The sequence below is a fragment of the Nicotiana tomentosiformis genome, chromosome 5, assembly GCF_000390325.3.
Source record: "Nicotiana tomentosiformis chromosome 5, ASM39032v3, whole genome shotgun sequence".
In the NCBI taxonomy this organism is placed as follows: Eukaryota; Viridiplantae; Streptophyta; class Magnoliopsida; order Solanales; family Solanaceae; genus Nicotiana; species Nicotiana tomentosiformis.
In genome coordinates this window covers 134,733,803-134,760,295 of record NC_090816.1, presented here as the reverse complement: position 1 = coordinate 134,760,295, position 26,493 = coordinate 134,733,803, and the positions used below count along the sequence as shown (strand labels likewise).

Below are 26,493 nucleotides of genomic sequence, written 5' to 3'. Positions count from 1 at the left end.
CCCTATAAATATATATGATCCTAGTCAATGGACTAATGTAGATACAAAGTTGAGAGATCTATTAGTAGAAAAGGGACCGATTAGAATAATTGATACAAATTTTCCAAATGATAATTTTTCAAGATATTTTTCTACTACACATTATATTCAAAAATTGGCGAATGGTGAAAGACATGATAGAAGATGGTTAGTTTATTCTAAAGACTTAGATAAAGTATTTTATTTTTATTGTAAGTTGTTTAGTTCGAGTTCCGAAACTTGTAGTAGTAAACTAGCTAGTGAAGGTAGTAATGATTGGAGAAATATTAGTACTAAGCTCAAAACTCATGAAACAACAAATAAACATATTATTAACATGGCTGCATAGATTGATTTAGAAATAAGACTGCAAAAAGATAAAACAATCGATAAAGATGTTCAAGAACAAATCAATAGAGATAGAGAGTATTGGAAAAATGTTTTGTCAAGAATTATTGCCGTGATCAAAACTCTTGGAAAAAATAATTTAGCATTTAGAGGAAAACATGAAAAGATATATCAAGAGAATAATGGAATTTGTTTTAGTTTAATTGAAATGATTGCAGAATTTGACCCCGTCATGCAAGAACATATTCGACGAATTAAGCATGATGAAATTCATAGTCATTACCTTGGGCATAGAATACAAAATGAATTGATAAACCTATTAAAAAGTGAAATTAAGAATAAAATTATAGAAAAAATTATAGAAGCAAAATATTTCTCGATCATACTTGATTGCACTCCAGATACAAGTCATCAAGAACAAATGTCTTTTATACTGCAGAGTGTGGATATTTCAGCAACTCCAATAAAAATTAATGAATATTTTTTAGAATTTTTAAAAGTAGATGATACAAGCGGAAAAGGTCTTTTTGAAGTTATTATAGATGAAATAAAAAATATAGGACTTGATATTTATAATTTAAGAGGGCAAGGATATGATAATGGGTCCAATATGAAGGGAAAACATCAAGGAGTGCAAAAAAGACTTCTTGATGTAAATCCTAGATCATTTTATACACCATGTGGTTGTCATAATCTAAATTTGTTACTTTGTGATATGGCTAATTCTTGTACAAAAGATATATCATTTTTTGGAGTGATACAACGTATATATTCACTATTTTCATCTTCTACTAAGCGATGGAAAGTATTAAAGGACAGTGTACCTAGTCTAACTCTTAAATCATGTCATAAACTCGTTGGGAAAGTCGTATTGAAAGTATTAAAGCAATAGGATTTCAAACTCCACAAATAAAAGATGCTTTATTGAAATTAGTAGAAATTAATGATGATCCAAAAACTAAAAGTGATGCTAATTGCTTAGTAACATATGAACTCGAAAATTTTGAATTCTTATTGGGTATGACTATTTGGTATGATATAATATTTGTTGTTAATTCAGTTAGCAAAAGTATGCAGTCAAAAGACATGCATATTGATGTTGCCATAGATCAATTAAAAGGTTTGATTTCTTTTTTTAACAAATATAGAGAAGAAGGATATGCAACTACTATGATTTCTGCCAAGGAAATTGCATTTGAAATGAATATCGAACCCGAATTTCGTAAGAAACGTGTGATATCTAGGAAGAAAAATATTGATGAGAATGTTGATAATGAAATCTCAAAGTCTCTTGAAGAGTCCTTTAGAATTGATTACTTTTTATACATAGTAGACAAGGCTATATTTTCACTTCAAAATAGATTTGAACAATTTGAAGCATGTGAAAATATTTTTGATTTTCTATTTAGTGGTAAAAAACTAAGATCACTAAATGATGGAAATTTAAAAACACATTGCCTTAATCTTGAATTTTTCTTAAAGCATAATAATCAATCCGATATTGATGGTATAGATTTATTTTCTGAGTTGAAGTATTAAGGGAAATAGTACAAGTAGAAGATAATAGTTTAATCGATATACTCAATAAAATAAAGAGACTTGATTCTTTTCCAAATGCCTATATTGCTTATAGAATAATGTTAACAATTCCAGTTACCATTGCTTCAGCGGAAAGAAGCTTTTCAAAATTAAAATTGATAAAATCTTACTTAAGATCAACAATGTCTCAAGAGATATTAAATGGGTTAGCTATATTGTCAATTGAGAAAGACTTATTAGGAGAAATTGATTATAAGAAAATTATTAGTAACTTTGCATCTAAAACAACGGGAAAAATTGACTTCAAATAATAAAAAAAATTAAAATATTAAGGCCCCTCATTAAAGTTTGGCTTTAGGCCCCAAAATACGTCGGGCCGCCCCTGATGCGGAGTCAAGAATATTAAACCAAAGCTTTGTGTGATAATTGTGGACGAAAGATTAAATAACAAAAGTTTTACGAATGATCAATGTGTATCATCGTATGATGAGTTAATTGTTTGTCGAGGTCAAGATGATTGGATATCCTCACACACACATACACACATACATACATACATACATACATTTTGGTGTGATATCCTTATGAATTGAGATTCTAATATCACAATAGCCTATGATTGTTTTATCATATTTATTTTTATTTTATTTTTAACATTCATCGTCAAATTCACCAAAACCTCCCATAATAGTACGTACATTTGTATGATCATACCAGTGTGTTTAAAATTATAAATTACATAAACTTATCTATATAGTACATCAAATGAACAATTTTTTCTTGTACATTTGTGTAACTTTAACTTATATTTCACGTGTAACTATTATCTCTTTTCTCCTGCCTGGTTCTTCTCCAATAAGTGCAAACTACATCTAAAAAGTATGAGATTAAAATTAATGATAAGTATCAAGTAATTATGTACGAAAAATAATTCCTAAATTCCTAAAGAGTTAGCAAAGATATATAATGTCGTCATAGCAAAAATATATAGTGTCGTCATCAAAATTTATGTCTCTTCCAAAGATACAGAAACGTTAGAAAATTTCGGATAGAAATATCATTGTCAAATTCTTTACAATGGTGTTAGTAAAAATCATTTCAAACGGTTCGTTGGATCAAATCTTATACTATCGATGAGAGTTGTATAAAATCTTATATGTCAATTGTTTTGGAAGCAACCTTATGTGAATTATTCTTATTTTCAAATTAGAATATATTATTATTTCTTTGAACTTATATTGATCAACTTATTAACCTTCATCTATTTCGTGTACCAAACAAGAAAAGTATAAGAAATTGAATAAAACTTACTCTTTAAGTAGGCCTCTATCACTTGTATCAGCGCTAATCATAACTTGGTCTAATAGAAAATCTCAATTTAACTTTGTGAAATTTTGAAAAATCGAACAAAACTCCTCTCGAATATCAGTGGAGAGAATTGTTTTTGAAGTGGTAAAATAATTATTTGAATGGCTGTGAATCTTAAGAAGAAGAATGAAAGTTGGGTTGGGATGTTTGTAGGCGTTAGCAAGACAATAAAAATAAAACAGGAAGTTAAATAATTTGTTCTTGACAACGTAAAAAAAAACGTTTACTTATGAAGATGAATAGAATGCAGTTCCCCCTTAATAACAACTTAATTCGGACTATTAACTAATTTTATTGTTCACACCAGATGCAAAAGCATAAGAAAATCGTATCCCCAGTAACAGATTCATGATGGAATCTTATTGACACATGTTAATAGGTACATATACTAGGGGATTATGCATCTAAATATTTATGACTATTAATGAAGGGGTGTTTAGGTTTAGTTATTTTAGTTTTTTTACTGATTAAAAAAATTGATATGATATTTAGTTTTTTCTTAAAATAAAATAGGTTAACTAAAAGGGCATTTAACTAATTTGACTTTTTTTTACTTTTACGCACTTTTAATATAATATAAATAAATTACCAATGAATAAGTCTGCTACAATCTCTTTCTGCATAGAGCTACCAACAGGGTTGAGATATGGCCTCTGCAAAGGTATCGAGTTAAAGAAGATGGATCAAATTGCAAAACAGACTCGTGGGAAAGTAGCCAGAGACTTAGTTGATACAAACCTATTGATAGGAAAACATCCTGAATTCCTGTTTTATGGCCCTAAAATATAAAAAAATGAGGAATAGTCATGGTGAAGCGATGATTATTGTTCATTAGGTTATTTTTTATAGGCCCACAAAATTTTAGGCGATTCGGAGACAGTTGTCCGAATTCATGAAGATGCACGGACATCGGCACACGAAAAATTGGAAATCGTCCTGAACACATGTTTCATGACCCTAAAACGCCAAAAAATGATGAACGGTCATGGCGAATCAATAATTATTGTTAATTAGGCTGTTTTGGGCCCATAAAGTTTTAGGTGATTCATAGACAGTTGTACGAATTCATGAAGATGGCGTGGACATTAGTACACGAAAAATTAAAAATCGTAATGAATTCCTGTTTTGGAAATGCGGATCCAGAATTTAAAATTTATAGGTTTCTACAGTGATCTCATAGTTATTCCGCCTATGAATACTACGAGTTGTTTGTATTATATTTATCGAGACAGTTTTGTTAGCTCCAAAACTCTTTGACTAGTTTAATAACTTTGTTCCCACTCTAATTCCTATAGTGTAGGGATAATATGATTAACAAATTATTAAACGAATTATACCTAAGATAAAAAAATCATAAGAAGCTCCAAAGATGACACAAGAGGTTAATCGCCAACTGAAGAAGAAATCAGTACCACCCAATCAAATTTGCGAAGGTGTCTGTTTCTTTCTACTGTGTGTGTATGTGTTTTTTTTATACAACGGTGATGTTTGAGCCAACTTTATACAAACTCATAACTCTGACTACCAAGACTTAGACAGATGAGAAAGATTCCTTTTTTTAATACTCCGCTGCGCCCTTGGGGGGCAATCGTGCTAACTACATATTTTAACTGCAGGGGAAAGAGTTATGAAACCGAAATCGTCAAAGAATACAAAGCTAATGAATGTTGATCAGTTGATTTCATGGTGTTACAATTGAGTTTATAAGGTTTTGTTGTTGATTGGACATAAAAAAGGTGTGTTTGCTATGGCTAAAAGGTTTTTTAATTTACTTAGACTGTGAAGATGTTAAGTCAGCAGAGCCTCACGAAAAAATACACTGTGTAAGGTAAGTAGGTAAATGATCATTACTTTATTCAGTAGAACAGTGGCAGAGAAAGTATTTGGGCTCTACATTCCAAAGGAAGAATAATTGCTACATTCAGTTCCCCTTTGGTCCATTTGCTTTATTCCAAAGGAAGAATAATTGCTAATAGTTCCAAGGCTTCTTCGTCCATTCCTTTTGACATAGCTTTCTTTCTTCGCACACATTCATCTGTAATTGGTTACTTGTCAGCAAAGGCGAAGATGTGAATTCATTTCATAATGAAACAAGGTATTCTAGTCCAAAAGACGAGAATTACTTAATTTCTTATTGCATACTAAAGTTCTTTCCTGCATCTCTTTCTTACGGCAAGAATCTAGTTGTGCCCTTCCTTCATATGCAGTGTCATCCGTTTAGTTCTCAAAATACTTTGTTCCCATTTGAACTTGTTAAAACCACTTATAAGTAATATAGAGATATAGATGTTATAATTGCTTTATCAAGATCCATTTTAACAAGTAACAGCAGACATTAAGATAAAAAAAGAACGGATATTCCTAATTTGAAACGATCATATTAGATGAATTAACTAGTGCAAACAGTCTTGAAAGAAAAGGGCTTCTATGTAACATTTGGTATAATAATCTAGCAATCTACTACAAAATTAGTATTATGTTATTTATCTGGTGTAATAGGCAAGTTAACACAAAGCCGTCATTGCTTATTTTCACTTTTTCCTTAAAAAAAACATAAAAGAACAGAGAGATCATAAGGGAGAACGAACCTCAACTTCATCTCGTACTCAGCTTTCTCCAGTCTTGCGCTGTGCTGCGTCAATTGTTTCATCTTCTCCGGACCTCCCTACCATAACAACAGAGATATTTGTATTTAAAAGTTAAAACAGAGATTTTCCCCTAAACAAATTTCAATACCAACTAGGAATGAGCTGCAAAGTTTCTGAAGAGAGTGGACTTTCTACTTGTCTTGTTGCTGCAGATTCTCAAAGACAGAACTCCCCTGAAAATCAACTGGAGTCATGTTGTTCACCATTGTCATACAATTATGTAATATTCTGTAACACGGCCTCAAGCTCAGCTTCTTCGTTATACAACAAACGAAGTCCATACTCCTTCACTTCTCCAGAAAAAGATAGCCTAATAATTCCATAGTCATTTGGTGTTTTTCCATTTGCCTCAGATGTATCCCATAAGACAGCAAGAGGTACCAACAAAAAATGAATATTAAAAAATGTAGTCCAAAATTTTGAACTGCCGGGTGATTCTGTATCCCATTCTGAATGGTTGGATAAGGCAAGTTTCCGGGTCATCCACGACATCCCATCATCACATACGGGAATCAATTGAGTTGTGGTGTCAACTAATATGCCAGAGTAACATACAGCAAATCCCAAGAATTTATCAGGTATATACCAATTTTCAGGCAAATTGACTGATACACTACTATCCCTTCCCTGATAGAGGAACCAACTTGGGATCTTCTTCGCAAGATGCACACTGGTAAACAATGACGAGATGTCATGCTGCAATGACGAGATATTCTGAAACAGGGCATTTGCAAACAAATTATATATAGAATCATTATGTGCATCATCCTTACCATACAGAGGCATGAATATCACCCTCTCTAGTTTCTTTCTCTTTGTTACTAAATCATGGATACTTTTCAGAGCCATATGACAATCTACATGCAATTCATTTAATTCTGGTGGAAGTTCTGGCAGCTGTGTAAGCCTCTTGCATTCTTTTAAGTCCAAGATTCGAAGAGCACCAAGTTGGGCTATGCTTCGAGGCAAATGCTCAAAATTATTTCCATTGAGATACAATTCTTTCAAAGAGGATAAGGATCCAATGTCTTCCGGAAGTCCTCCATCTATTAGATTGCAGTCACTGAGATTCAGATGTACCAATGACCGTAATCCTTCAGCCACTGGAGGGAACTCAAAGTGCACTCCATCTCTCACTCCAAACTTCAAGATTTTAAGTTTGTTCAAGCGTAAGATGGTAGACGGAGGTCGTGAAATTAGAGTACCTCTGGCATCAAGCTCTTCCAAGTTGTCTAAATCCCCTATCTCTTCTGGCAAGGTTACAAGCCTGTAGCAATAAGACACATCTAGACTAACCAAACTTTTCAACCTATAGATGCTTCTTGGAAGAGCTACAAGGTTTCTCATACCCCACAAATTTAGCTCGGTAATATGAGTTTGGTACTGAAAAATAGATGATGGTAGTTCTCTTATCCCAGAGTCTTCCATGTGAATCTGTATCTCCGGCTTCATTCTCCCGTGGATTTCTGGAAATTTCTCTAACCTATAGCAATATTTTAAACCCAGATATTCAAGAGATTCCACGTTAACACATGGAAATTAACCTCTTAAGGCTTTCACACCAACTCAAATCTAACCGAATGAGTTTACTGCAACATCCCAGGGAATAGTGAACCTCTTCAAGATTACTACAATTATACAAATTCACATACTCCAAATTTGGCATCCCCGCGAAACCTGGCATCTGTGTAAGCCTCTGGCAATATGATAAGTCTATGGATCGAAGAGCACCAAGTTGGGCTATGCTTCGAGGTAAATGCTCAAAATTATTTCCACTGAGATACAATTCTTTCAAAGAGGATAAGGATCCAATATCTTCCGGAAGTCCTCCATCTATTAGATTGCAGTCACTGAGATCCAGATCTTCCAATGACCGTAATCCTTCAGCCACAGGAGGGAACTCAAAGTGCACTCCATCTCTGAAACCTACAAACTTCAAGATTTGAAGTTTGTTCAAGCAGAAGATGGAAGACGGAGGTCGTGAAATTAGGGTACACTTGGCCTCAAGCTCCTCCAACTTTTCTAAATCCCCTATCTCTTCTGGCAAGCTTTCCAGTTTTGAGCAATCCAACACACTCAGACTAATCAAACTTTTCAACCTACAGATGCTGCTTGGAAGAGCTACAAGGTTTCTCATACCCCAAAAATTTAGCTCGGTAATATGAGTTTGGTACTGAAAAATAGATGATGGTAGTTCCCTTAACCCAGAGCCTCGCATGTGAATCTGTATATCCGGCTTCATTCTCCCGTGGATTTCTGGAAATTTTTCTAACCTATAGCAATATTTTAAATCCAGATATTCAAGAGATTCCACATTAACACATGGAAACCTCTTGAGGCTTTTACAATAATACAATTCTAACTGAATGAGTTTTCTGCAACATCCCAGGGAATGGTGAACCTCTTCAAGATTACTACAATTATACAAATTCAAATACTCCAAATTTGGCATTCCCGCGAAATCAGGTGTTCGCGTCAGGTTTTCAGAGTAGCTGAGATCTATCCTCCGTAGAGATGGCAAATGCTGTTCAAAACATCGAGAGAATGAGAGAAAAAAGAAAGAACCTATTTTGGCTCCGCAGGATTCCAATAATAAAATATTTGGTTAGCGGGGCTATCTATGAATTTAGAAACTGTTTTATTTTTTCATTTGTATTTGTGAGCATCAAATGACCTCTATTTTCTTGAATTCTTAATTACTTACTCCCTCGACAAGAAGTGAATGATAGCATTTGAATTATGAGGGCAACACATTATTTTTGTGCGAAATTAGAAATTTATATTTTATATTTGGAAAATTACTTGTTAAGAAACTGAATTTTGTAAATTATAAATAAAAATATTGCTAACTGTAATTTAACATGAATGAAAAAAACTGTAGCAAAGAGAAAAGTGTGTCTCTCTTTAAAAAAGTGTAATATAAAATGGGGAACCCAAATGCTAAATCCGAAAGCAATGTATGAAAGAGTATATGTTATTGGAGAAAATAGTTGTACACAATAAATTCCTTTTGTTTTCTAATAAGTATTCCTTCCGTTCCCACTATGTACAGCCCTAGGATAAGATTCATATGAATCTAATCTTACTATGAGAAATAATTGAAGGACTTTTAAATTGAGCTTCTTAGTTAAAATGATGATGGGAAGATTTGGAGAAAAAAGACATGAAGATCTTACAATAATATTGAGAACAACCCCAAATAATATAAAATTAATTTTTTTAGATGGAAATACAAATGTTTGAGCTTATGGAATTAATAGCCCTTGTTCGTTTAAAAACATGCATCATAATTATAGCAAAAATAGGAAGTACCTCAAATAATACGTGACAATAGCAATAATATTTGTTCATTATCACTAAATTAATGGACAAAGATAGTTAGAGAGAAAAATAAATGGCAATAAAAATAAGCTCTACTATTGTACCTTTGTTTCTATCCATAAATAACGCAGTGAACTGCCACGGAGTCGAAGGTGAACAAGCATTTTGGGTTCAAATGTAGATGGCAACGAATCCCAAGGATAGCTAGTCCAGACAAACCAACGCAAGCTATTGGGCAGATACTCAATGGAATCATCACGGTCCCACGACCTACTTATGTTAAATATCCTAAGCCTCTTCATATTTTTCATGGCCTCATTGCTAATGAGTAGTGTACCAGAATAAGAAGAAACCCAGATTGCTTCCATTGCCATGGTCCCCTAGTAAGAAGATCATTAGGAAATGCTGATGTTACTTTAGAGAAATACTTTTTGCAATTAGTTCTATAGTTCTATTTTCTAATATTAGATTTTTTTTAGAAGTTCATCAGAGTCAAGTTTATAAGCTTTTCATGTTGCGATAGAAAGAAACTACAATTGAAACAATACCAATAAATTGTAGTGACTTTTAAAAAAAAAAATAATAATAATGGTAAAGTGAATCAATGATTGAGTTATTATGTAATAAAACGTCATAAGATTTTCAAGTTAATCCAAAGAATGACATTGGATGAAACAGATTAAGTGGCTACTAGACTAATCCATCGCTAAAAAATATAAGAAAAATGAATTAGGCAACGTAAAGCTACTAAACAAATTAGGCAATTGATGTTTTTTTTACTAATTAGGCAATTAATATTACTTTTGCTTCTCCTACTAACTAAAGTAAACAACTAAAATGACGTACCTGTAAGACTATGAAGCAAGAGGAACAAATAATTGGAATTGACTGCCCAATGTGTCTTTGAAATATAAAATTAGAAATTAAATATTATTATTGTTTAGCCTACTTACTGTATTGTTGCTCATCACTTCTTCGACTTCTTCGGCGAGCCATAATCTACTACGTTCTCCGGGACCTTTTTGAAAATTCACTATATATTTACCCATATCCTGTATTAAGTCATGCATTTGAACATGATTATATTCAGAGATGAACACAAGAGATTTGTCAATTAAAATATGCAATTCGTATTCAGCTCCAATATGACAACTCTTAAGAATTTGTAGGATGTAATCTATTCCTTCCCCTTGTAAGAAGCATGCTATATCTAGAAACATCTCTTGTTGTATGGGTTCTAATCCATCATAACTAATTTTGAGCTTTTCAATAATTTTTGAATTAGAATTGATTTTCATTTGCTCTATAGCACTTCTCCAAACGGTTATATCCCTCTTATGTAACAAAGAACCCCACACTTTGAGGGCTAAAGGAAGGCCTTTAGCATGACTTACTACCTCCAATGAAAGCTTCTTAAAATGCTCATCTGGATCTTCTTTATTGAAAGCATGTTGACAGTATAATTGCATAGCTTCATGATCAGGTAGCGTTGTTACTTCATATATTGCATCATCCTTTCCTATCAAATGCTTATCTCTAGTTGTTACAACAACCCTACTGCCATTACCAAACCAACCAATATCACCTGCTAAATACTCCAAATGTTCTCCATCATCTATGTCATCAAGCACAATTAGCACCTTCTTAGAGCAAAGTTTGTCCGAAATCATCCGCTTCCCATCATGCTTATTATTCACGTAATCATCTTTTCTTCTTAACAATTCAGAGAGAAGGGTGTTTTGCAAAGAATGCAGTTGATGTCTTTTTTCATTTTCTTTAATATCCGCAAGGAAACAAGCAGCTTCAAATTGATGAGAAAAAGTGTCGAAAATGGCTCTTGCTATTGACGTCTTTCCTAGACCGCCCATGCCCCAGATTCCCAATATGATCCGAACATCATTGATTCCTACCTTAAGTAGGGACTTTAATTTCTCCAGGTGAGTATCTATTCCCACAACATCCCGCAAAGAAGACAAAGTAGCACTATTGCACAATTTGGACATTTCGTCGACAATCTGCTGAATATTCTTTGCTTTAATCCTACAAAAATAAGAAGACTAATTGTGGATAAATGTAAGAAAGTCAAGTATTAGTAAGCATTTCATAATTTTTTTTTATTATTACATTGGAGTAGGGGAAAGGGAGAGAAGATTGTAAGGTAAGGAATCGAACTCTCATCAACTAGGTAAATAGCCAACAAACCGAGCTACTAAATATAGTTAATTTGCATAGATATGATTAAAAGACTACGCACAAAAAACAAACGCTTGAAGGTAAAATCAAAATATTATATGTGCAAGAATGTTATTGAGGATTGTAGTGATAGGAACTATAGTGACTATTGGCTGACATAAACATATTAGTCAATTGTCATTCTGTTTTACAGAAATTATAAAATAAAATATTTCCAACGTCTAAAGTACATTTTAAAATAAACTGTTGCATATATTTTTTAGTCACCCATGGCGGATGTCTATCCTTTTAGATTTGCAGTTGCAGTTAGAGCAGTGCTCCAACTTTGCACCTTCTTTTTTGTTTTTTGATTAATTTATTTTTGGTGTTGCTCTTATTTTAGGGCCACGAATTTCAACTTGATTTACTTCAAGAAAATTGAATTTAAAAAAAAGAAAAGAGAAAAGGAATAAATAATTAATATGAAAAATATAAAGTAAAAATGCCACTGGCTGATGCTTTTAGGTTAATTTTAGCTCTCGCACTTTACAAGGAAGTGAAGCCACTCTCCATTCAGTGGCACTCCATGAGGTTTTAAATATGAAACGTAATATTTCAGATTTCATGGGTAATAGCAAAACATGAATAGCTTAAGATGTTTTTTATTTATTCTCTCTAATAATATTGATAGGAACAATACCTTCTTACTGATATATAACAACCATCGTTCCCTTTTTTCAGAAAAAAATTAATATATTTTTAACGTCTAAATGACAATCAATGAAATTAGATTGTGGAAGCAGTATTCTTAGCAAAATAAAATGATTAAGTTTCCAAGTTTTAATTTTTATTTTGTAAATATGATAAATTTATTTAGTGTCTATTTTGTTTAACTCATTTTTGAGGTACGGATTCTTTTTTCTATAGTAGAATATGTAGTCTTCACATAAGCAACTACATTTGAATGAAAATTATTCCTTTTGAGCTCCTCACTTTGCTCTCCTATGGTAACTTAAGGGTTGGAGTTGGACCACAGTGTATACACAATGAACAGCTAAAAGTACAAGTGGATGAAGTTACAAAGAAAGAGTCTACCTATCCCAATTGAATTGAATTATTGCTCCAAAGCACAAACATAGCTTTTTCCCTTAACAGTTCAAAGAGAAGAATATTTTGCAGTGAATATATTCTACCTTTGTTTTCTTTTATATATTCTACAAGCACCATCAAATTGATAGGAACTAAACGTCCCTCTCTCTTCTCTGCCAAAGAAAAAGGACACCCATTGATTGAATTTCATTTTCTATTTTAATTTTCTACGGAGGTTGACAAAGTCTTAGTCGAGCAAAATATTTCTCAATCTTTTTTTATAATGAATACAAAGTTGAAATACTTTTGGGCAATGAATATAAAATTGAATGACTTTACGTAACAAAAAAAGAAAAGTGATTTTTAAATGATGAACACAAAGTTGAATGATACCTATGAAATCTAGTCGCAGATTTGTTCCCAATTTATTAAGGTTAAGAAAGTTATTATAAAGTTTTGACAAAATTGTACCAAAAAAGACTTTTATATATTGTCAACTAAGTGAATGTAAATTTTTTAAATATAATAATTGCCGAGATTGAAGATGTTGATTAGGATATGTAAATTTAGCACTGTTATAAGGACATTTGTGTAATTTTTCATGTCTTTAAGAATAAAGATTATTATAATGCAGAGACTTCTTTTTGAGTATCTTTCCTCCTATTCTGTAAATCGGAAGACTTGAAAGATATGTAGCTTAGAGCTTTGCTGCCTTTTTAGCGTAAAATATTTCTTATGCTTGTAGTAAGACTTGGGTTATTTATTGTGGTCGTTGCAGTAAGACAGCTGAGTTCTAGCAAAGTACACTGCAATTTCAATATATTATGCTGGAGTATTTTTCGGATTTTGAACAGTATTTTCGTTCAAATTTATCTTTATATGAAAAGTGGCTAAATTTCGATAACTTTTGAAATTGTGACTATTTTTGAATGACCACTTGTACATTTGGTTATTTTTAAATTTCTCCCGATGATATTTCCGAGTAAGTTATAAATAGGAGACAAGAAATAAATAAGCTAATATCACTCCAAAAATGAATTTTGTTTTAAAAAGATGGGCTCTACTTCGATACAACTATTGCTATTGGATAATGTAGCATTATATGTGGTAGGGTCTCATTGAGTATCACTTCCGGGGCGAAAACATATGTTATTCTCCCTAGATCATATATATAATATTGGGTGCATCTCTTTAAGTGTGATTTTGAGTTCAAATCTTATGTCAATCTTATTAGTTTATTTTTTCTTTTTTAAAACTAGGCATCACTTGGTGCATATTAATTAAGTACATTTCTTTTTATTTCTTTCTTTTTTATGATTTATTCTTTCAAAATTTTCACATATTATAATTCCTATTTTTTGTTTGTCACCGAAAAATCTTACTTATATGATTAAATAAAATGTGCATATTAATTAAACTAGTGGATAATGCAGCATATAGTATGTTATTGGGTTCAACTGATCCCAACATTTTCAGCACGGAGTATGAATATAGATGTAAGAAAATTACTACTAAAATATAATAATTTTGAACTTATAATTTCAAAAGTGTAATGGGTGCAATAGTAAAAACCAAACGTTATCCAGTAAACTTTATATCCTGGATTCACATCTTTGTAACAGTGCACCCATCTTCCTAAAATCCTAGATCCGCCTTCCATTACTTCTAATAGAAAGTAAATAGTAGGATTTTTTTGTGAAGCCTCTTCTTAATATTCTATAGTTTTTGGACGCGCGCGCTGCGCGTGTACCATTTAAAATATTCTTAACTTAAAATTTTCCATGATCACTTAATAAGAAATATAATAAGTAGCACAAATTATAGTTGTATCTTTTATATTTTTATACATTAAATTTGAAATAATAATGCATTTTCAAACAGTATAGGAATCGATCAATTATCTAGTCTATCAATATTTTGCTTAGAACATTAGCAAAGTAATGTTAAAAAATTCTCTTTTAGAAGATGAATTAATTCACAAAGATGATGTAATCTTCATTAACTTATCTTTTAGAAAATAAATTATTTCACACAAAAGACGATTATTCACTTATTTTAAGTGACGTTAACAAAATGATACAAATGAGTTGGATAAGAAATTAAGAAGTAGATCTTAGTCTTAGACAATACACAAAGCACTCTGTATTACTTTTTCGTCACAGCTCTATAATCTAAAAGGACCAAACATATAACTGCATAGATATAACATAATTCATAGATCAACTATAATTCAGATTAAAAAATGACAAGTTTTAAATCTTTAAAAGAAGAAATATTAGACACTTTGAAAATCTAAAAGAATCCACCACGTCCTCAAAGTTTCAAGAATCCTAAGAAGTAATTTGAAGCAAAAATTCTTTTTTGTGTAAATATATTGCTATTATTGAGTAAATAGAACCGGCTATGCTAACTAATGATTTATTTCAAAATGTTTATTTTATAGCGCAAAAGATGCTAGCTATTGATTTATTTCAAGATGTTTATTTTATAACGCAAAAGAATCAATATTTAGTTTAAGATTTGGACAATATATATAAAAGCAACTCATCTTGAACTTTCCATTCGTATCCCCTCCCTCCCGAAAAGAAGAGTAAATCAAAAGGAGGAAAAAATTACATTAAAATTTCTCTACTGTATAGAAAGAGATACATACAATATATAGAAAAGAAGGGGAATGTCTTCGGTAGGGGTGTTCATGGTTCGGTTTAGGTCGGTTTTTCACTGAAAAGAAATCAAACCAAGTAAGTCTGTTTTTCAAATATTGGAACCAAACCAAACCAATTAAGTCGGTTTTTATCGATTCCGTTTTTGTCACTTTTTCGGTTATTTATCGGGTTTTTCTTAAATATTAGACATACACTACCAAACACATATTTCGGCGACTACATTTTCAACGTAACACTATCAAACTAATTGCTCTTTGAGAAATCTATCATTTACCAAGATATATTGATGATTATTTGGTCGGTTAGGTTTTTTTCGGTTATTTTTTTATTAAAACCAAAACCAAACCAAATTTAATCGGTTTTTAAAATTTAAAACCAAAACAAAACCAAACCTAAAAAGTATGATTTTTTTGGTCGATTTGGTTCGATTTTTCGGGTTTTTATGAACACCCGTAGTCTTCGGTATGACTCTTTTGTTACCCACATTTACTACAACCCTTCGTTACACTCATCCACCGCAATATTTCACTAATTCCATCCGTTTCTTTTGAAACCATTTGTTAAAGTTAAATTAGTGATAAAAATGGTACTCCCTCTGTTCATTTTTAGTTGTCCATTTTTTACTTTGAACTCCCTATAAAGAAAAATAAAGTATATATTTTACAGTTTTATCCATAATAATGATAGCATTTTAAAAGGTATTGGGAAATGATTTAAAAAATGAATAGTTAGTGATAAGGGTAAAACAAGAAAGAAAAAAATATTTTTCTCTTGATTTGTTAAAATTGACAAGTAAAAGTGAAAATGTATTTTTAGTATAATGGACAAGCAAAAATGAACGGAGGGAGCAGATGTTTCAAGATAAATTTTGATAAATTTATGGCTTCATACATTAATGATGAAGCAGTAATTTGAGAGGTTATTCTACTACGATTTGGTTAAAAAGTTATAGGAGTAATTGTGCTTTAAGTGAAGCGCTAAATAGTGACTTAGTTTTTAATAGTAGTAATTTTAGGTGAAGCAGTAGTTGTGTTTTTAACGGGACATACTTTAATTTAACAGTACAAAATAGCACACGTATATCATATGCTAAGCCTAAAGGTTACAAAAATCATACTACTATTTATTTTGATGTGTTAATTAAAAAATCACCTTTCTTTTCATATGAGTACATAATATGCAGAAACAAAGTTGTTCTGATTCTATTTCTAGGCAAAAATGTGAGGGACATGATGTCCCTTAATTAGGCCATTACTCCCCTCTTTCATTGTAAGGCAAAGCACAAGTAGGCTAGCGTAGGCTCCATAGCACAACATAAGGAAAAGGATCTCTCATCTCTCTCTGATTTCTTTCCTTTCTGCATTTTTTCTTTTCTTCCTTTCTCTTCTAACTGCACAGCTTAACAGTAAAGGTCACAGCTTCAGCTCAGAATTCCAACTTTGCTTTCATATCTTCAAAATCATCATCTAAGGTAGCAAAGAGTGAAGGCTAGTACAATTTAAAATAAAATTAACTCCATAAACCAATTCTCAAAATACTTAATTCACATAAAGTCATAAACCATGTCAATCTCCAGTTTGTAAAATTTTATTCTTACCAAACCCAAAAACGCCCACTCAAAATTCACCACAAGACATTGAATATACTGCATTAAGTGCTTGGCTGATACATGAAACTCCAGGCCAGGTCTCTTCCCAATCACCTGATTCATTGTAGTACAACCTTATAATTTATTAGAAGGTAATTTTACTTTTTGGTACAAATACATTAAAGAATTGGTGTTTAAGTAAAGGAGAAAACGGACATTCCAGCATTTCGGTAATCTAACTTTGCACTTGTGAACTTCCTACTTTTAGTATAATATATATATATATATATATATATATATATATATATATATATATATATATATATTGTTATAGGGTTTTCTTTGCACTGTAATAGAAAGAAATAAGAAATTCTTTCAAAGACCACCCACCCACCCTGCACCAAATTCCACGGTAATATGTACACAAGGGACAACTAAAAGTACAAGTCGATATATGAAGCTACAAAGAAAACGAAAGGTAATATCCCAGTAATTTTCTTTGTCAACAGTTGCACTAATCAAAAGAAGTACTATGGTCCTATTTTTCTTTGCCATAGAAAGGAAATATAGGTCCATAAATGTGAAGGAATGTTATTTTTCTCAAATGTTTTATATAGAAGAGTCAACTACTGTAATTAATTAAAACAAACTTTACCTTTGTAACGTCAATGTCGATGACACTTGAAAAATTATATTTTTGTTATAAAATATAATTCAAATTAACAATATGGAATAAGGAAAAACAAGCTAAGAGATATATATATATAGAGAAGGAGAGAAGAGATTCTTATTTCTTCTTCAATTGTGTATATTTTTCTATCTATTACAAGGCCTTTATATAGGCATGAAAAGTGAAGAAAATATGTCATTGAATGTCATTAAGCATTTGAGATGAAGATCATGTAGGAAGAGTAGACATTCACCATAATTTGATATTTATTATAATACTCCCCCTTGGATGTCCATAGATAATGTGACTCGTTAAAACCTTATTAGAAAAAAATCCTATTAAAAAAACTAGTGAAGGAAAAAGAGTACATGTTTAGAAATACGTCTTTTGGTTGTCTCGTTATATCTTGCTAAGACATTAACTGAAAAAGTTATGTCAAGCCTTGTAGTATTAGCAAGATACATTAGTGCACCAATTGCACTAAGATATGGTATTTCAAGACCAAGAAACTCTTCATTCTTTTCTTGAGGTCGGAACGAGTCCTTATTCACATCAAGTGATCGAACAACCATCGGAGTACCTAATGGATGTGCTCTATCCATGTAAAACAGTTTCAATACCTTTTCTATGTAGGCAGATTGATGAACAAAAATACCGTTTTCCAAATGTTTAATTTGCAAACCGAGATAGAATTTTGTCTTTCCGAGATCTTTCATCTTCAATTCTTTCTTTAAATAATCAATTGCCTTTTAGAGTTCTGTAGGAGTTCCAATAAGGTTTATGTCATCAACATATATGGCAAGTACAACAAAGTCCGTTGTTGTTTTCTTTATAAAAAAAAGAAAAGAAAGAGGCAAATGGCATCATTTATATAACCTTCCTTTAATAAATATTCACTAAGGCGGTTATACCATATTCTTCCTTATTGCTTTAGACCATACAAAGATCTTTGCAATATGATTGAAAATATTTTCCTGGATTTTGAATTATGTGCGTCGGGCATTTTAAATCCCTCTGAAATTTTTATGTATATCTCATTATCAAGTGAGCCATAAAGGTAGGCTGTAACCACACCCATTAAATGCATGTCAAGCTTTTCATGGACAACAAGACCAATGAGATAACTTAACGTTATAGCATCCATAACAGGAGAATACGTCTATTCATAATCGACATCAGGCCTTCGTGAAAATCTTTGTGTAACAAGGCGTGCCTTATATCTTTGTACCTTATTTTTCTCATTCCTTTTACGTACAAAGACCCATTTATAGCCAATAGGTTTAACACCATTAGGTGTTTGGACTACAGACCCAAAAACTTCACGTTTCGCAAGTGAATCCAACTAAGATTGGATTGCTTCTTGCCATTTTGGCCAATCATGTCTTTGTCGATATTCTCCAACGGATTGAGGTTCAAGATCCTCATTATCTTGCATAATGCTAGATGCAATATTGCATACAAAGACATAATCCACAACTATATTTAATTGATTCAAATTTGTCTCAATATCGATTGGGTTTATTGATAGTTCCTTATTTTCTTGAGTCTCAGGCTCATTGATTTCCTCATGAATTTCAGGATTGGTTAAATCATAGGTTTCTTTATGAGACTCATTGGTAGTGTCATCTTGATCATTTATTTTCCTTTTTCTAGGATTTCGATCCTTAGAACCCAATGGTCTGCCACGCTTTAGGCGTGCTTTTTGACTCATTAACTATGATACTAGAAGATTGTCCAACAGGGACATCAATACGGATATGAACATTCTCTGCAGGGATATGTGATTTCGTTATCCTTTTCATATCCGTAAATGCATCTGGCATTTGATTTATTATTTTCTACAAATGGATAATCATTTGTACCTCTTTTTCACAAATAAAGGCACGTGGATCAAGATGAGACAATGATGTATTTTTTCACAAAATTTCACTTTTGGTTTCACTAATTTCTCCCCCTAATTTTGGGAAAAATACCTCATCGAATCGATAATCTGCAAATCGAGTAATGAACAAATCTCCCGTTAATGTTTCAAGGTAGCGAATAATGAAGGGCGATTCAAACCCAATATATATTCCTAACCTTCTTTGGAGACCCATCTTGGTGCGATATGGCGGTGTTACAGGCACATATACAATGCATCCAAAAAAATTTAGATGGGATATATTAGGTTCATGGCTCAAAACTAATTTCAACGGGGAATATTTATGATAATTTGTCAGTCTAAGATGAATTAGCATTGTTGCATGCAAAATGGCATGACCCCAAACTGAAATGGGTAACTTGGTTTTCATGAGTAATGGTCTTGCTATCAATTGCAGACGTTTAATCAAAGACTCTGCAAGGCCATTTTGAGCGTGAACATGAGCTACAAGATATTCCACTTTTATTCCAATTGATATGCAATAATCATTAAATGCTTGGGATAAAAACTCAGTGGCATTATCAAGTCTAATAGACTTAATTGGATTATCGAAAAATTGTGCCCGTAATCTGTACCATTAATTTTGCAAATGCCAGGTTGCGAAATGACAATAGGCATACATGAGACCATCTAGAAGATGCATTTATTAAGACCATAAAATATCTAAACGACCCACTAGGTGGGTGAATAGGTTCATAAATATCCTCTTGTATACGTTCCAAGAACGCAGGGGACTCAGTCCCAACCTTTGTTGGTAATGCTCTAATAATTAACTTGCCTTGATAACAAAAAGTGCAAAAAAAATTATTATTTAAAAGAATCTTTAAATTCTTTAATGGATGCTCATTTGAGTTTTCTATAATTCGTCGCATCATAATTGATCCAGGATGTCCCAATCGATCATGCCAAAGTACAAAAGTATTGGAATCAGTAACCTTTTGATTTACGATAGAATGTGCCTCGATTGCACTAATTCTTGTTTAATACAGGCCACAAGATAAAGATGGAAACTTCTCAATAACCCTTTTCTGGCCAGAAACATTCTTGGTAACAATGAGATATTCGAGATTATTCTCATCTATTGTCTCAATATGAAATCCATTTCGGCGGATATCTTTAAAACTCAACAAGTTCCTCTTGGACTTGGAGGAGAACATTGCATTCTCTATAATAAGTATTGTTCCCTTAGGCAGAGTTATAGTAGCTCTTCTAGAGCCTTCAATTAATTTTGTACTACTATATATTCATCAACATCTATATGGTGAATATCTCTTTTAAAGATAAAGTTATACCATTATGGTCATGGTCAAAATTAGATGCAAGATGTGTTTCTTACATTATTGTTGTTCTTTAATAATCACATTGCCAAAATATTTTGGCGTACAATAGGTACATGATCAATGACTATTCATGCCATAATAATGACATTATTTTCTTATTTCATCTCAAACCCCCTTCTCGAGATGAGTGTGGTATATTTACTACCACTAGCACGTTCATATTTTTTCAAGAATGAATATGTATTCATAATGATTATCACATTGTTTTCATATTCACTTCAAGAATGGAATATAATAATCCATGCGTGCTTTATAAAATCTCATGCCATATCAATGGCAAGCATCACTTTCACAAAGTGAGGGATTATTTTGAGAGTCATTATTGTTCTCATTACCATAATGATGACGATTATAATTTCATCCATTACAATGTCCACATCGATTCATACCTCCACGGTAAAATCATGTCTTATTTTAGACTTATGGGACGAGTTTTTACTATATTGGTGGCGATTGAATTTAATTTGCATATGCGAACTTTCATTAACTAAACTCAATCAAATAAAAAGTATCAAGCAAATATAGAAAAACACATAATCAATTAAAATCTACGTGTCCTTTGTGATAATTATCCCACTTTAAGATGGAAGAGATTTGTGATAAAATAGAAAGGAAAAATATTTGCTCTCTCAAAAGTATTCACTTCGTGTTTCTTAATATTAACACATAGGAACATAATACTTGTTATAGAAAAAATATTTATCGTTCTTTACACCAAAAATCCTTACATGATTTGATGAACTTTCAAGAAAAACTTTTCCGTAAAGCAAGTTTGTTCATGTATGTAAACATAAATAGCAAAGTGTAAAGAAACTTGAAAATTAATTAGAAAAGGCTAACCGTGATGGCCGAATATATGTTGGAGTTGTACACCTTATACCGTCATCGTTCTTACCATATTATTAACATTAAATGACGCTACCGGCGCTGGCCGCATCATAACAACTCAGTTGGCTAGAACTTCGTGCTGATAACATGTTATAAAATATAACTCAAAGTAACAATATGGAACAAGGAAAAACAAGCTAAGAGATATATATAGAGAAAAAGAGAAGAGATTCTTATTTTTTCTTCAATTGTGTGTATTTTTCTATCTATTACAAGGCCCTTATATAGGCATGAACAGTGAAGAAAATATGTCATTAAGCATTTGAGATAAAGATCATGGAGGAAGAGTAGACATCCACCATAATTTGATATTTCTTAATTCTTATAACAATTTTCACTTTTTTTTCCTTTTGGGAAGAAGAAGGAATTTTGATATATGCTGGAACTTTCCGTGTTGCAGCAAAATAATGACTATTTTTTAATGACTTTGCAAACGCTGACTATTTTTGAATGACCAGTCTGAAAACTGGCTAGCTCGTGCTATTTTTACTTATATCCATTGTCGCTTGTTGCAAATTGCAGTGCATTTTCCCTTCTGAGTGTTAAATACAATTGAATCAGCAATTAAATTCATTAAGAAAACATTAGTATTAAGTAGTGGCCGTAATTTACTAAATCAACCTTATTTATTTCCTTGACTATTAAATGCTAATATTGGAAAGCGAGCACCTACTACTAATCTCCCTCTGTTACATTTTCATTTTTATTTGTCCACTATACTAAATCAAGAGAAAGACTATCTTTTTTCTGTTTTATCCTTATTATTAACTACTCATTTCTCAAATTATTTTCCAAGACTTTTGGAAATACCATTATTATTATTATGGGTAAAATTGTAAAATATATACTTCATTTATTTTTTCTTAAAGGGGGTATAAATTCAAAAGTGGATACTTTCAATCCCTTCAATAGCAAGAGGAAAATTGAAAGAAAAAATAATAATTTTGTTAAATTTTTTAAAGCCACAGATTTTTTGAAATATTTTTTGGGCAAAAACGACAATTAAAATTGGATAGAGGGAGTATCACTTTTTTTTTTCATCACATCCATAACAATATTCCTCAATTTCATATTTTTAATACATGTCCTACCAACAAACGGTGGAAATTCAAACTCTATATAAATGTTCAGTATCCAAATTCCCAAATTCATGAATCTAAGCTAAATTCATAACTAGTTCATAATCTTGTTCCACACCGAAAGGAACTCAATTCATAAATTTTGAGGTAAAAAATTGTCCAAACCCAAGCTATATTAGGCATACAACAAATTTAACTTTACCTATATACATTTTGGTACTTGATGGATCTGAATTTAGTAATTTGGTCTAGGCGGTCTTCCATCTCATCAAATTAGACCGCAATGAGTAATAATTCAATCTTTTTTTCTCAAAGACTAAGCGAAACTTGAGATAGGTTGATAAATTTAGTAGATATAAAAGAACAGTTCGACCAGTGGCGTATGCACAATTTTGCATAAGTTGTACAGATATGTTAAAAAATAGTGAACCAACAGATACTTGTAAGTCGTAACTTGAAGAGCAGGGCGACAAGCCCCCAACAAAGAGAGTAGTCATATCGAGTATGTCCCCCCTTATTCCCGACATGCTATGGTACTCCGTAGTGGCTAGGAGCGAGTCAAGTCTTATCGATTCTACTCAACGAAGAGCAGTACGAACGTAGATGATATTATCGCGACCCCTCTTTTCTTACCGCTAGGGATGCTTAACGTCACTTCGTCAATTGACATTACTCTTTTCGTTCAACTGGTTATTATTGTTACTATTGGTTTTCTTTGAACCTTAATAGAAGGAAGTAGGAAATTCCTTCAAAGACCACCTTTGTATCAATGGACAGCTAAAAGTACAAGTGGATAGATGAAGATACAAAGAAAGAGTCTCCCTATCCCAATTGAATTGAAATATTGCTCCAAAGCACAAACACAAAGAAAAAGGACCCCATTGATTGAATTTCTTTTTCTATTTTAATTTGCTACGTAGGTTGACAAAGTCTTCGTCCAGCAAAATATTTCTCAGTTTTTTGGGGTAATGAACACAAAATTGAATGATTTTTGGGTAATGAACACAAACTGATTGACTTTACATAACAAAAAAAAAAAGAAGAAGAAAAGTGACTTTTGGGTAATAAACATAAAATTGAATGACCACAAATGAAATTTAGTCGCAGATTTATTCCCAATTTATTAAGGTTAAGAAAGTTATAATAAAGTATAATGACCCGACCGGTCGTTTAGAGCTCTAGCATGTCATTCAACGGTTTGAGACCCTGAGTAGCTTCACTTCAGGTATTATGACTTGTACGCATGGTCGGAATTTAATTTCGGAAAGTTTAGAGTTGATTTGGAAAGAAAATTCTAATTTCGGAAGCTTTAAGTAGGAGGAATTGACTAAAGTCTGTTTTTGAGTAGACGACCTCAGAATCGGGATTTGAAGGTTTCAACAGGTTCGTATATTGATTTTGGACTTAGGCGTATGTCCGGATCGGGTTTTGGATAACCTGGGAGCGTTTCGGCGCCTATTTTAGAAGTTGGCATTTTGGAAGAATTTCATAAAAATTGGGTTGAGGTGTAGTTCAATATTATCGATATCCGTTTGGGATTTCAAATTTGGGAATAGTTTCGTATGGTAATTCTGGTATTGGGAGCACGTCCGAAAGTGGATTTGGAGGTCCGTAGGTCATTTTGGTGTCATTTGGCGAAAGTTAGAAATTTGAAGGGTTATTGAGAAGTTTGACCGAGAGTGGACATTTTGATATCGGGGGTCGGATTTTGATCCCGAAAGTTGGAGTAGGTCTGCAGTGTCAATTATGACTTGTGTGCAAAATTTGAGGTCAATCGGACGTGATTTGATAGGTTTCATCATCGATTATAGAAGTTTGAAGTTTTAAAGTTCATTAAGTTTGAATTGGATGATTCGTGTTTTTAGCGTTGTTTGATGTGATTTAAAGGCTCGAACAAGTCCGTTTTATAATTTCAAACTTGATGGTATGTTTGGACGGGGCCTCAGGGGGGCCTGATGCCATTCGGACGATGCGCGGATTGAGTTGGAAATTCAAAAGGGCTATTGGTTACATTAATTATGGTGTAACCGCACCTGCGAGCTTTGGGTCGCAGGTGCGAGCCCGCGGGTGCAAGGGTTCGGTCGCAGAAGCGGCTCTGAAGAGTTTGGCCAGGGACCGCAGGTGCAGAATTTTGTACGCCGCGAATGCGCAGGTGCGAGGAGGAAAGGCGCATGTGCGGGACTGGGCACAGAAGCAGCACGCTTGCCGCAAAAGCGGGACCGCAGAAGTGGGCTCCCATCTGCATAAGCGGCCCTCCCTGGGCTTGAAGGCCTCCGCAGAAACGGACCAAGCACCACAGGTGCGGTAGCGCAAATGCGGCCAACGCACCGCAGGTGTGAAGATTGCTGAGCAGTGAGGTTTTTATAAACTGGGATTTTGGCCATTTTCATTTCATTTCCTCCATGAGAGCCGACCTTGGAACGATTTTGGAGCAAAATTTTCACTGCCCATAATGAGGTAAGTGATTTCTACCACTTGTGAGTTAAATATACGAATTTAGGCTTGAAAATTCATGGATAATTTGTAGAAATTTGAGATTTTGAAGAAAAACCTAGAAATTGGTATTCTTGGATTTTGATCACGAATCTAGGCATGAAATTGAGAATAAATTATATATTTGAGTTCGTAGCGCTATGGGTAGTGCTTGTCTTCGAGAATTTTCAGAATCTGGACACGTGGGCCTGAGGGTTGCTTTATCGATTTTTCGAGCGAAGTTGGAAATTGTTATAAATTGATTAATTATGAGTATTGGAGTATATTTTGATTGGGTTACATCTTATTTTACTAGTTTTGGATCGGCGGTCACCGGTTCGAGGTGTTAGGGCGGTGTTGGAGCGTGTTTTGGAACGTCGGAGTGAGGTAAGTCTCATGTCTAACTCTGTGAGAGGGAAACTACCCCTAGGTGGTATATTTGATGTGTACAACTTATTGCGGAGACTACGTACGCATGAGGTGACGAGAGTCCGTACGTATTTAGATTCATATTATTGTCTTGGTAGACTTAGATTCACACCATGCTGTACTTGTACTATAGGGATTATCCTTGCTTGCTTAATTCCTTATTTTATATTTCTACTTGAGACCAGACTTGCTAATGTAGAGACTTCACGATTTCACGATTAGTCACCGAATAACTTTACTCCTCCTACGGCATGTTTCCGTGATATATATATATATATATATATATATAAAAGAAATTATAACTCGCACGTTTATTCGTGAGTGGGGCCAAGGACCCGTCAAAGCTTCTTATTCTTATGGGATCGGGTCGTTCGCCTCGGCAAGATTATGTATTTCACTCTTAAGAGATCGGGCCGATCGCCTCGGCAGGATTTATGTACCACACTCTCATGGGAGCGGGCCGTTCGCCTCGGCAGTTTAATAGATGCATCTATGGTTTGTGCCGTTCGACCCTCGGCAGTGCACAATTTAAATATTTATGTTGGATCAGGTCGTACGCCTCGACATTTTCTATATCATATCCTCATGTAATCGTGTGTAATATTTTGGCAAGAAGCCGGGGTATCTGTAAATTTCTCCCTGATTCGAATTATAACAACCTCCTTGGTGAGATCCAGTATATATATATATATATTATGCTCCGGCTGAGAAGAAATTTGCTAGTTAAGAGCTTGAGTTTATTGTAAGGAGGATAATTGTACCACATATTTACACTTATTTATTTTATTTATTTACTTTGCCTCGTATTTTCTCACTTCCTTACTGTACTTGATATTATTGGACCACTAGTGAGTATCGATGTCGACCCCTCGTCACTACTTCTCTGTAGTTAGGGTAGATACTTACTGGGTAAACGTTGATTACGTACTCATACTAC

General features: G+C 33.0%; 1 protein-coding gene across 2 annotated transcripts in view; it reads right to left on the bottom strand.

The window, feature by feature from the left end:
* Positions 1 to 5,097: 5,097 nt before the first annotated feature.
* The window catches only part of LOC104096413 (TMV resistance protein N-like), a 36,376-nt gene continuing 14,980 nt past the window's right edge, over positions 5,098 to 26,493 (bottom strand). The window contains exons 3-7 of one of the 2 annotated variants that reach the window (XM_070175407.1): positions 10,196 to 11,282; positions 9,347 to 9,622; positions 8,195 to 8,445; positions 5,862 to 7,404; positions 5,098 to 5,308 (exon numbers count right to left, since the gene is read on the bottom strand). In XM_070175407.1, the coding sequence (XP_070031508.1) occupies positions 6,138 to 7,404; positions 8,195 to 8,445; positions 9,347 to 9,622; positions 10,196 to 11,282 (2,881 nt within the window). In that variant the 3' untranslated portion in view covers positions 5,098 to 5,308; positions 5,862 to 6,137. Of the gene's footprint in view, positions 5,309 to 5,861; positions 8,446 to 9,346; positions 9,623 to 10,195; positions 11,283 to 26,493 lie in introns of those variants that run through there. The other variant, XM_033656246.2, reaches the window with a different exon arrangement.